General features: G+C 44.6%; 1 protein-coding gene across 1 annotated transcript in view; it reads left to right on the plus strand.

Annotated features, from left to right (window-relative positions):
- INTS4 (integrator complex subunit 4) overlaps positions 1-12,683 on the plus strand; it is a 60,014-nt gene continuing 47,331 nt past the window's right edge. The window contains exons 1-4 of the mRNA XM_054974628.1: positions 1-88; positions 6,428-6,625; positions 8,560-8,677; positions 10,076-10,182. Coding sequence (XP_054830603.1) covers positions 32-88; positions 6,428-6,625; positions 8,560-8,677; positions 10,076-10,182 — 480 coding nt within the window. The 5' untranslated portion in view covers positions 1-31. The remainder of the gene's footprint in view (positions 89-6,427; positions 6,626-8,559; positions 8,678-10,075; positions 10,183-12,683) is intronic.

The following is a 12,683-nucleotide window of genomic DNA, read 5'->3' on the forward strand; positions in this document are numbered from 1 at the left end:
GGAACCTGGAGAGCTTTCGCGTCCTTCCAACATGGCGGCGCACCTGAAGAAGCGAGTCTATGAGGAATTCTCCAAAGTGGTTGTCCAGGTAACGCGGGAAGGAGGAAGAGGCGGCTGTGGCTGGGGAAAGGGCGGGAGGCCGCAGTTCAGTGCTGGGGAGGTGGGGGGGAGGTTTCGTTTTGGGCTGCCAATCTCCAGGTGGTGGCTGGAGATCTCCTGGAATGACAACCACAGGCTACACAGAGATCCGTTCCCCTGGAGGAAATGGCTGTTTTGCAGGGTGGACTCTGGCGCATTATACCCGGCTGAAGTCCCTCCTTTCCCTCAAAACCACCTTCCCTAAGCTCCACCCCCAAATCTCCAGGAATTTCCCAAGTCAGAGTTGGCAGCCTTGCCAGCGTTGGTATGCTGCAAGCACACAGGCGGCTAGTGCAAATTCCAGGAGTGCTGCTTGCTTCTTTCCAAGCAGGAGGGGCTCTCTGAGGGTTACATGGCTATAGTTGCTCTTTAAAAAAAAACAGCTATACTTCTCTATTTCTAAGCAGAGTCCAAGATACACAATAATCAATTTCTGACCAATTTCTTCTTACCCTCCATGCATCTGACAAAGAGAACTGTGATTCTTGTAAGCTTATGCTACAGTAAAGTTGGTTAGTCTTAAAGGTGCTACTGGACTCTTTTCTACAATAACCAACAACAATAATAAAAAATGGCACGTATATACTGCTCTTCTGGACAGATCAGTGCCCCACTCAGAGCAGTGAACAAAATCAGCTTATTATCACCTGCACAATACAGTTGGGGAGCTGGTGCTGAGAGGAGTGGCTTACTCAAGGCCACCTACTGATCTCATGGCAGTCAAGGGATTCAAACCAGCAGAGTGCTGAGACCACTTAACCATTATGCTACAGCAGCCAACAAGGCTGTTTAATAATAACAACAACAACAATATGTGCTTGTATACCACTCTTCCAGACAGATTAGTGCCACACTCAAGAGAGATGAACAAAGTCAGTGTTGTTATTATCCCCACAATACAGCCCAAGGAGTTGGGCTGAGAGGAGTGGCTTACCCAAGGCCACCTGCTCAGCTCATGGCAGGAGTGGGAGTCAAACCAGCAGAGTGCTGATTTGCATCTCAACCATAACCACTAGGTTACAACAGCCTGCATGAAGCTTGGTGGGTGGATTTGGGACTGTCTCTCAGCCTAACCCAATGCAGGGAACTCTTGCAGCTTCTTGAAGATTAAAATTTATCCCAGCATAAACTGTCATAAACTAGAGTTTGCTCCTTCATATGGGGTGGCTCAGTGGTAGAACAGCAGGATTTGAGTCCAGTGGCACCTTAGAGACCAACAAGCGTTTCTGGCTTTCAAGAGCCAGAGCTCCAGACACAAGTAGGAATGGAGATTCCTGAGCCTTTATATCCCAGTCAAAGGTGGGTGGCCTTCTGGTGGGGTTGCAGAAGGTCCCAGGTTCATCATCCCACAGTATCTCCAGTTAAAAGGTAGTAGGTAGGCTTGACAACCCTGGGTTTTCTTGAGATTGAGAGGGTGGGGTTATGAGAAGGGAGGGACCTCAGCCAGGTATAATGCCTAGAGTCCACCTTCCAAAGCATGCATCTGACGAAGAGAGCTGTAATTCTCAAAAGCTTATGCTACAATAAAGTTGGTTAGCCTTAAAGGTGCTACTGCACTCTTTACTATTTCCTCTAGAGGAACTGATCTCTGTAGCCTGGATATGAGTTGTAATTCCTGGAGATCTCCAGGCTGCATCTGGAGGTTGGCAACTCTAGCTAGTAGGTTGTGTGAAAGACAAGATGGATTTTGGCAGCACCAATAATCGGACTCAGTGTAAAGATCGATAACTGTCTGTATGCGTGTTTTCTGTGTTGTGGCTCCCACCTTGTGGGTCAGCCTGATTGAAGAGGTCAGGAGGGCTCATTCTACCAATAATGTAAAACAGAGTTGTGCAAGATAGCTTTTCTATAAAGGTAATAGGGCTTTACTGTAACAGAATAGTTCAGGAAGACTCATTGTAAAAGGAAAGAGGCTGTAGATGATACCACAGTGTGTTGCCAAAATTATTTACCTCTTTTTAAGAATCGTGAAAATATTGTAAAAGACTACAGCATAAGAGGGTTCTTTTTCCAGTTCTCCCCCAAATTTCCCTATTTTCCTATTGGAAATATTGGCAAAGTCCTAAGGTTTTTTTATGCTGTGCTTTTGGATTGAGTGAAATGCTTTGTAAAAATAAGTGTTTCTCTCTCAAAAGAGAAAATATTTCATAGGATGTTTTTCTTTTAGTGTGCCTCATAATTTCACAGTTTTTCCACTGGCAATTTTCTTTTTGTTGTAACTTTTGCCCCCGCCCTTTCGTCCTTTTTTCTGTACCCTTTAATCTGTTTTAAAAATAAAATATAGTAGAAAAAAATACAGAGGGAAATGCTAAGCTGGTTAACCCCTCCATTGCGTGTGTGTCAAGGGACCATGAAATGCAATCATGCAAAATAATTTCCCCCCTGTCTCTTATGTAAGATGTCTGTCTACTAATTTCATCTGAAGAAGTGAGTGAATTCTAGTCCACGAAACCTTGTGCTGGAATAGAACGTTCATCTTTAAAGTGTAACTAAATTTTAGCAGCAGAAAGAGCGTGAGGAAATAAAATGTGCCAGCCTCCAAGTGGGGCCTAGAGATTTTCCAGAATTACATCTGTTCTCCAGACTAAAGAAATCTGTTCCCCAGGAGGAAATGGTAGTTTTGGACAGTGGACCCTATGGTATACCATAGAGTCTAAGAGAAATTGAAGTCCTACAGTGACATCACATTTCTTCTGAGCTCCCTTCCCAGGCCCTGTTCCCAAATCTCCAGGAATTCCCCAAGCCAGAGTTGGCAACTCTAAGGAGAAATGAATCAAGTATGAGCTCCTTGGAGGGAGGATAGAATAAAAATGTACTAAATAGGTATTACTAAACTGGAGGAAAAGTGGCACTGACTTAATTTGATCTGCCCACGTAGCAGCTAATGGAGCAGTAGCTGGGATGGGTAGGGAATAGAGATGGGTATGAACTGGGGAAATGGTGGTTTGTTGCAGTTTGTGGTTCTTTGCGTTTCACGAACCTTGGACTGGCATGAATTTGCCCAGTTAGCAAACCAGTTTGTTTGGTTCATGAATACGACACTTCCGGGGCAGCAGAAGGTCTGCAGAAAGCCTCCCCCCCATTGCCTAGGAAACTGACTGATCTGCACCAGGCTTTCTGCAGTGATGAACCGAAAAACAAACCAAATGAACTGGCCTAAAAATTGTTGTGGTTCATCAGCAATGCGCTCCGACCGAACCACCGGTTCACAAACCAAAGAACGGCCTGGTTCGTGATGGACTTTGATTAGTATTTTGTTTCATGCCCATCTCTAGCAGGGAAATAGTAATGCTTAATACTGTAGAGCGGTTTTCATGTATTTCAAAGAGCTGCATGTTTTGCTTTTGTAATGTTTATGACAGCTGTGTGAGCTGAGTATCATTTTAAATTAAACAATTTAAAATATTTCTATCTTACATTTTCATCTGACGGCAGTGGCTCAAGGCAGCAAAAGCCTGCCCAGTCCAGTCAGGCAATGAAGCAATGAAAACCATCAACCATCTCAATTCAGCAAGTTATTGTCTCCTCTGTAATCCACTCCCACCCTCCACTGCCTTTGATCCTTAGTCGCCCTCCCAAAGCCCATCAGAATAAGACAGACTTGGCATTATCTTCAGAGGTAGGCCACTGCTGAGAATAAATGAGGTTAGGCCGGTAGCCACGTGTACTTTGCCCCCCCAAAACCAATTCACCCCCAGCTGTTGCCTTTCAAGCCCTTTGAAAGGCAGCAGCTGGGGGTGAATTGGTTTTGGGGAGAAAAGTGCCCATGGAAGAAAGTTTGAGCTCTCACAGTTTGCCCATGCTGTGTTCTAAATCTGTGTGTCTCCCCGCACCATTTTAGAGGGATTTGGGTTGGGTCTGCAGCCAGCCATCAACCTTGCAGTTTTTTTATAGACAGTGTTTCTGTAGCACTTTTAATGTTCAAAGTGTTTCATGCTACTTGTAATATTTACAGCAACCTTCCCAGGTAGCCTGCTGTTACCACTTCCCTATCACGGATGGGGTGACAGCAGCGGTTGAGGGTGCAGCACCCTTACCCTATGTGTATTTGTGGTAGAGGCAAGATTTGGACTAGGGACCTCCCAGATCACAGCTTGTTCTTAGCCATTTTGAGCCATGCCAGCTGCTGTTTGGTATCCCATCATGTTTTGGAACTTTCTTTTGAGAGCCCCTTTTGAAGATCTGTGTTGCTAATGTAAAATGCAGCTGCCATATCATATATTATCCTTGTTTTCCTCTTCCTCTTGTTTTTCCTCTGAATCAAGGCAAGCCTCTCTTGAAGCTTGCCTTGATTCAGGAGGCAGGTGACACTTCTTGCAAAATATGGTGTGCCATAACATGAAATCTACTCCTGAGTAATCTTTGAGCAGACTCCTCTGTTGCAGTAATATAGATTAAAGCACACAGCTCTAAGCAGTACTAAGCAGTATAAAGCAATACACTTGTATTCTAGGTGAACTTCTAAACTTTTCATGAACTGTGTTTTTTCAGAATGGTAGGTAACCAAAACAGGTGTGCTTTCATCTTTGACAGCTAATTAAAAATAGGGAACTCTATCTAGATTGATGTTCTTCTATTAGAGAATAGACCAATAGTGATCTACCAGCTTAACTCTTTCTGTCATTTCTCACAGATTTATAGTTTTGTTTTGCAAGTTGGATATAACGTTGTTTTTGGCTGATTAGAAGGTTAAGTAAAAGGTAGTTCCCTGTGCAAGCACCAAGTCATTACTGACCCATGCAGGGGACCGCATCACGACGTTTTCTTGGCAGACTTTTTACAGGGTGGTTTGCCATTGCCTTCCCCAGTCATCTACACTTTACCCCCAGGAAACTGGGCACTCATTTTACCAAGAAGAAAGACTGGAAGACTGAGTCAACCTTGAGCCGGCTATCTGAACCCGGCTTCTTCTGGGATCGAACTCGGGTCGTGAGCAGAGTTTGGGCTGCAGTACTGCAGCTTACCACTCTGCACCACAGGGCTTTTGTGTTACTAGAAGGTTATACAATAGAAATTATGAATACCTAATGAAGCATCAAACCAATCATAGTTTGTTTGTGCTATCACATGAAAAAGATCTTAGATATTTGCCTAAGGTAACCTATAAAACATGCAAATTCAGATAGTATGTTAGAGTTCTGATTCGAAGAAATCTCATGAGAATCTTATCTTTGCATGCATCTGATGAAGAGAGCTGTGGTTCTCGAAAGCTTATGCTACAGTAAAGTTTGTTAGTCTTGAAGGTGCTACTGGACTCTTTTCTATTTTGCTACTACAGACTAACATGACTAACTCCTCTTATCTTTGCATTGTATTCTATGGGAATCTTAATGCATTTAATAGATGATGATAATAATAACAACAACAACAACAACAACAACAACATTTGATTTATATACTGCCCTTCATCTAGTTCGGTGTAGTGGTTAAGAGCACGGGACTCTAATCTAGAGAACTGGGTTTGATTCCTCCACTTGAAGCCAGCTGGGTGACCTTGGGTCAGTCACAGCTCTCTCCAAGCTTTCTCAGCCCCACCCACCTCACAGGGTGTTTTGTTGTGGGGATAATAATGACATACTTTTTAAACTGCTCTGAGTGGGTGTTAAGTCATCCTGAAGGGCAGTATATAAATCAAATGTTGTTGTTGTTATTATTCAGGACAACTTAATGCTCACTCAAAGCAGTTTACGTCCACTCAGAGCAGTTTACAAAGTATGTTATTATTATCCCCACAACAACAAACACCCTGTGAGGTGGATGGGGCTGACAGCTCCAAGAAGCGGTGACTGACCCAAGATCACCCAGCTGGCTTCAAGTGGAGGAGTGGGGAATCAAACCTGGCTCTCCAGATTAGAGTCCTGCATTCTTAACCACTACACCAAACTGGCTGAAGGGCGGTATATAAATCAAATGTTATTATTATTATCTATTAAATGCGTTAAGATTCCCATAGAATACAATGCAAAGATAAGAGGAGTTAGTCGTGTTCGTCTGTAGTAGCAAAATTTCAATAGAAGAAAAAAAATAAACTCTAGGAAAGCGTATTGCAAAAAGGACCCTATATAAATAATGTCCTGATAAACCGAAACTGTTTAAAGAACAGCCCTGTTTGACAGGCTTTACTAATTGCTGAAAGCTATCCAAGAGTCAAAGATAAATCTTTCTTTTGAGATGGTAGGCTCTTTAGTAAGGTGCGGATAAAAGAGTCCGTTACACCTCCCCCCCCCCCAGCGCCATTGCTTGCCTTACGTTTGTGTGAACGCAGCCTAACATTGTGTTGGCGTTTCAGTCGCAGCAGCATGAAGAAATCACAGCCAAGAAACTCCGCCTGACAAAGCCCAGCAAGTCCGCAGCCCTCCACGTGGATCTCTGCAAAGCTACCCTGCCCGCCGATGCGCTGCAGTACCTGCTGCAGTTTGCCAGGAAGCCGGTCGAGGCGGAGAGTGTGGAAGGAGTGGTCCGGATCTTGCTGGAGCATTTTTATAAGGTACGGAAAGGGCTTGGCACAAGTTCTGTAAGGCCGGCCGGTGAAAGAACCCATTTGCCCCCAAATCATGAGCAGGAAAAGGGCGCATGGATGGAAATAAACCTGCCTATCAAATCTAATTTGTATCCCAGCTTTCCCCTGCAGTGCTCGCAGCAGTGGATATAATTCGCCCCCGTTGCATTTTATTGTCACACCTAATCTGTCTTGATGCAGCTTAGGTAGCCCTGGGGCGGCTACGTAGAGGGAAACAATAGCAAACCGCCTCTGCTCATCTCTTGCCTCGAAGTTTCCACTTCATGGGGTTGCTGTGAGTCAGTTGCGACTGGATGGCACACGTTACTATACCCTTAATGTGTCTCACGGCGCTGATAAGAGAAAGTGATCGATCAAAGGCCTTCCACTGAGCTAGATGACTTGGGTTTTGAACTCAGGTCTTTCTAGTCCTAGCTTGATGGTCTATCCGCTGCACCACACCGGCATTTCCCTACAGCTGAGGTCCAATCAGGCTCTAAGGAAACCTGCCAGAAGGGGCAACAACGTTATCACAGCTGGTTGTTGTGGGTTTTCCGGGCTGTATTGCCGTGGTCTTGGCATTGTAGTTCCTGACGTTTCGCCAGCAGCAATCCATATGCAAAAGAACCTCCTCAGGATACAGTGAAGCCTCCCGCCATTAGCATTCCACACCCTGGGAAGCTCTTACAGGATGACTCAGCCCAACCCCAACCCTCCTGAGTCGATATAAATGACCTGCCAACATCTTTTCCACACTGTGATACTGAGAGATCTCTGTCTTTTGGTGCTACACCTCTGAAGATGCCAGCCACAGCTGCTGGCGAAACATCAGGAACTACAATGCCAAGACCATGGCAATACAGCCCGGAAAACCCACAACAACCATCGTTCTCCGGCCGTGAAAGCCTTCGACAATACATCGTTATCACAGCTGTTTCCGTATGTGGTGGCTGCAGGAAAAAGCTCAATGTGAACCTGCTTCATCTCACAGTGAGGTGGGTTGGCTACTTCCTCTGTCACTGGCTAAATTCATCCCAGATTTGTCTTACACATTGCAAATCGAAAAGCCATAAGTGGCTGAATTCAGTTGATGGGGCTAGATGCGTGAGATTCCTTTGCCATGGGCTGGGCACTGTGAACTGAACTGGTTGTGAGAAGAGGCCCATATGATGTAGACACATAGTATGGTATAGATGGAGGACCTGCAGAAAGAGATTTGAGGTCAGCGTCTGACTTCCGAGGTGGCTCTAACGGGGGTAGGCTTTGGAGAGTTGCAATGAGCCAGACAGGAAAGTGACTGGGACCTGCTAAAGGACTTGATAAGAAAAGAAGACTCAAGGTCATGTTTCTTTTGAACTTCTGTTTTAAAATAAATACCATGTCAGAAATGCCAAGTGTTCCTCCAATTCTTGATCTATGGTATTCAAAGGTTTGGGAACAACTTATCATGGAAAAAATTTTGGAAAGGATGCAGCTATCAGTAGATCCCTTTAAATCAACAAATTTTTATGAGAAATGTTACCCGTTTTTGGACTTTCTTACTAGAAATGATCTTTTAATTACAAGATTACCTTACTATACGATTATTAACCCAGAAATTTGAATCTGTATATTTAAGTATTGTATAGTTAAGGCGATGTCGATAAATATATTTGTTTTGAACTTAGAAATATATAACAACATTTGATATATATCATTATTACCTGCTTTGTTGTGAAAATTTAATAGCAGTATTGCACTCTGTGAGTTGTTGAAGGTTATTGTGTATTTTTTTGTTTTTTGTTGTTGAAAATTTAATAAATTATTTTAAAAAAAGGAAAAAGAAATGCCAAGTAAATAATCTGCCCTGAACACCCAGGTGGTGTAGGGTAGGGGATGAGTGAGGATATGGGCATTATAGCTCTCTCCGTTTGTTGCCCTAGGAGAATGACGCTTCTGTCAGACTGAAGGTTGCTTCCTTGCTCGGCTTGCTGTCCAAGACGCCTGGGTTTTCCCCTGACTGCATTCTGGATGACGCTGTTAACACCCTTCAAAATGAGAGTATGTGACTGTTTTTTTAACACCAACCCTGATGCAGGATTAGAATCCTTGTAGGACTTAGTTAGGGTTTTGTATTGTTCTGATTTCAAGTAAAATACAAAGCAGGGAAGGGCACTGGTGAGAGGGTGCCTCTGTTTTGGATGCAAGAAGGGACAGAGAAGACGTTGCATGGGACCCTGGGATAAGGGCATTTTCAATTAAAAGATGTCCAGTAGAAGGTGTAGCTTTGCCATAGGGCATCCCCAACATGGTGCCCAGGATTGCCACGGGATCTACTGATACCTTTTCTGGTGCCTGCCAAGTGCTTTGAGAAAGTGAGAAAGGCCAGGTGAGGCTTCTGCCTAGTAAGGCTTCTGATTGGTCAGTGAAGATTTGATTGGCTGTGCAGATTTTTAAAAACATTGCTTTCGCAGCAGCTGCCACCACAAGATGAGGCTCTTTGCGGTGTGAGTTATGGTAAGCCACGGCATCCCTTTTGTGGCTGGCTCCAGCTCTTGCGGCAGCCATTTTGTGACTGTGCCTGCCATGCTATGTCAGAATTCCAGAAGTGCCAACAGGCTCAAAAAGCTTGGGGATCCCTGGTTTACGCTATGGCTCAGCTGGGATGGGGGAAGAGAAGAGGGAGATTTCTGGGCCATGGAGGGGCATCAGTGCCACTATGCCCCGTGGATCTTAAGGATGTCGGATGTGGGGTGCAAGGTGTGCAGTCTCAATATGTTTTACTAGCAATAGACCCTGTTTTTTTTAAAGGGCCCTAGAAAACCCAGGAATGCTGGGCTTCCTGCCGCCATGGCTCCCTCTGGAGGGGCGGGCTGTCCTGCCGCAGTGGCGCCCTCTGGAGGCCGCATTGGCCACGGCACACTTTTTATCCAGGTGCTCCTGCGCGGGTGCACCAAAATAAAAAGTGCATCGTCAGCAACACGGTTTGCCTTCTATATAGATCGATTGCTGTATTTATATATCTGCATGCTGTTAATCTGCTCTGAGCCCATGCGGAGGGAGGGCAAACTATACATTAAATAAATAAATGACATAGGGGAAGGGGGAGGAGAGGGGATTATCGAGCAGCAAGGACGCAGGTGGATATGTAGACACCATTTCCACTGCTTACATGCTGCTTGCTGCTGCCGCCACCGTAGGGACCCCTTTTTGCATTCCATGTGGAAGCAGCTTTAATTCTTGCATGTTTTTGCCACTCGGCTGTCCCGTTCCAAACAAAGCAACTCAGTGCTTGGTGGCTTTTAGCGGGCTGTTGTGGGGCGTCTTGCTTAGAAGATTACTGGAGAACAGGGTTGCCTTTCTTTCGTGTTTCTATTCCTTGCACTTCTTTTTCTCCCCCTCCCTTTTAAAAATTTTGGCCTTCGTGACTGCCAACGGCAACGGTGTTTTTATTTTCAGAGTCCCACCAGGTTCTCGCTCAGCTGCTGGATACTCTGCTGTTGATCGGGATGAAGCTTCAAGAGAGCCCGGTGGTAAGGGCGCGCCTGGTGGATGTCGCCTGCAAGGTAATCGAGGCTGCCGGCCAATTAAAAAGACTTAAAAGCCAAATGAATACTCGGTTTCTTTTTTTTTCAATAAAGATTTTATTTAAAAAAGAAAAGATATGAAAGTAAGAAATGCGTAATAATAAAGGATTATACAGGTACTAGATTGGAAATTAAGCTGAGACTTGTACAATCCTATATAAACAATACGTATAGAATCGTTTTGAGAGTTAAGCAGTACGTTTCAACTTACATTGACTTAGTAAACAAAAACGGTCTCAATTTATCATACCTAAGCATAGATGCATAATAATTCTTCCCTCCCCTTCTTCCCTCTTCTTGGTTAGTTTTAGTTATGCAAACTTCTATATCAGTTAATTTCTAAGTAATCAAAGAGGTCCTTCCATTTCCCCTCAAGATTTGGCTATCGGTCTGTTATGTAGATAGGTCGTCAGTTTAGCCATTGATGCGTATTCATAAATCTCCTCTCGAGAGATTACTCAATTTCTTGAGCTCAGCGAAAGCTTGGCAATTGGATCCCTCTTTCAGATATAGCAGGAACTGCAGATCCTCACAATGTAATAAACCTCCTGTCACACAACATTGCCTTGTATCGAGTCAATCCATGGGTGTGTTTTACTCAGTATCCTCTACTCTGACTGGCCGTGGCTCTTCCACGTCTTGGGCGGAGAAAGATCTTTCCCAGAACCATCTCTCTGATATCCTTGAAGCTGGAGATGCCAGGAATTGAACTTGTAGGCTTCTTGCAGGCAAAGCGAGTGCGTTGTATGTCACTTGTTCTGTCTTCATTCGGACTTTAGCTATCTTTACTGTCCCAAAGATGAGAGGGAGGAGTTAGGTGGGTGCCACAAACCCACATCCAACTCAGGCTTAGGCTGACCTTCCCCTACCCTGAGGTAAAACTTCTCCTCTTTAAGCTTATGAAGCTGTATACTGGGCTGGGAAGCTTCTGGTAGCGTGGTTGATGTGTAGCTTCAACTTTCCTTCTTGTCCCACCCTTAGGAAATATTAAAAATGGTTAAAAATGGTTACCCAGCCAAGTCTTAGTAGGGAACAGATCAGGGGTTTACGTTTCCCGTTAGTAGAAATTGGCACACAAGGCTTGGGGAGGTTCAAAAGGTAACAGAAGGTTTATTTACGGAAGGTTAAAGTCAAAAGGCAGGCAGAGAGGTGTTTGAACTGAAGAAACCGAAAGGTTTTTGTACAGGAACTTCACTGGTGTGAGGCACAAAACACTTGGTTTAACACTAGGTTGCTGGCTTCTTTCAGAGGTTGACACTGCTTCACAGATGTTACACTTTATATACTCAAACACAAACACAGCACGACTTTCCCTCCTCTCCAGACTTAAGGGTGCTCCACTGAGGGCCAAGCTACACATGACGAATGAGGGCCAAGCTACACATGACGAATGACACTTGAACGGCAAGTGGATTGAGTGGAGGGCAAGTGAACAGGGAGAAATACACTTGCCGTTCAAGTGCCATTCGTCATGTGTAGCTTGGCCCTGAGACAAACCCTTGCTAGATACTGGGCAGGCATTATAGTTATGAGCTATAACCCTGTTCCTGGCACGGAAGGGGAGACTCCTTTCGACCCCCTTCCTTGGCCCTCTATAATTCCCAGATCTATCAAGTCTCAGCAGGAGTTAGTGCTGGTTTTCCCCACTTTAGTCCTAGGACTAAAAGTGTTTCACAAACATTATTTCCTCTCACAGAGGATTATCTGGCTGACCCTCTCTGGTCAAAAGCCAGGCTCCCACTCCCTTCCACTCTCTTGTTTTCTCTCCAACCCCAACTGGCAGCTTCTCCAACATTCCATCCCCAACTGCCATTTCAGGCTAGCCACATTGGGGAGGGGGGGCATGTCAATCATAGCTCACTGACTGGAAATCTCAGCCTCTGAAGCTGAATCCGTCACAGTGGGGTAGCCTTGTGTCAGCTGAGGTTCTGAAGTCTTAATTTCCTAACGTGCCAAAATCAAAATGGCTGAATAGAAAGCAAACTTGGGCTTTAACTCATGCAGCCAAACCAGTTTAAAATTGACCTCCAGCCTCCCATTAATAGTAAGAATTTATAAGGTCGGAGTCCTACCTAAAGGAAATACTTCTTTTGTGGTTTTGCAAGCGGCATCTACTTTTGAGTAGTTGGCCTGTCCTACGGAAACCAACATAAACATTTACAACACCGTTGGCTAAAATTGTCAGTGGCTGCAATGGGAATGGACACAAATTGAGCAAAAATGAGAATCCAGAAATGTTTTCCATAGGGTCTATAATAAATTTCAGCTATAGAAATGGCTGTGGTTATAAAAATCGACAGTCAACCGCCTTGCATGCTGCCCCCAAATTGTACATTTTGTACCTTTGAGTCTTTCTCTGCTTCCTTTATTTGTGGCTGCTACATTGTTATCCCACGGCCATGGCAGGCTGCCCTAAACCATTAAACAGGAGCTTCCTAGATAGAGTCCAGCAGGGCTAGCCTACAAAGGCAGTCTGATTG

Source organism: Eublepharis macularius, chromosome 3, assembly GCF_028583425.1.
Source record: "Eublepharis macularius isolate TG4126 chromosome 3, MPM_Emac_v1.0, whole genome shotgun sequence".
Classification (NCBI taxonomy): domain Eukaryota; kingdom Metazoa; phylum Chordata; class Lepidosauria; order Squamata; family Eublepharidae; genus Eublepharis; species Eublepharis macularius.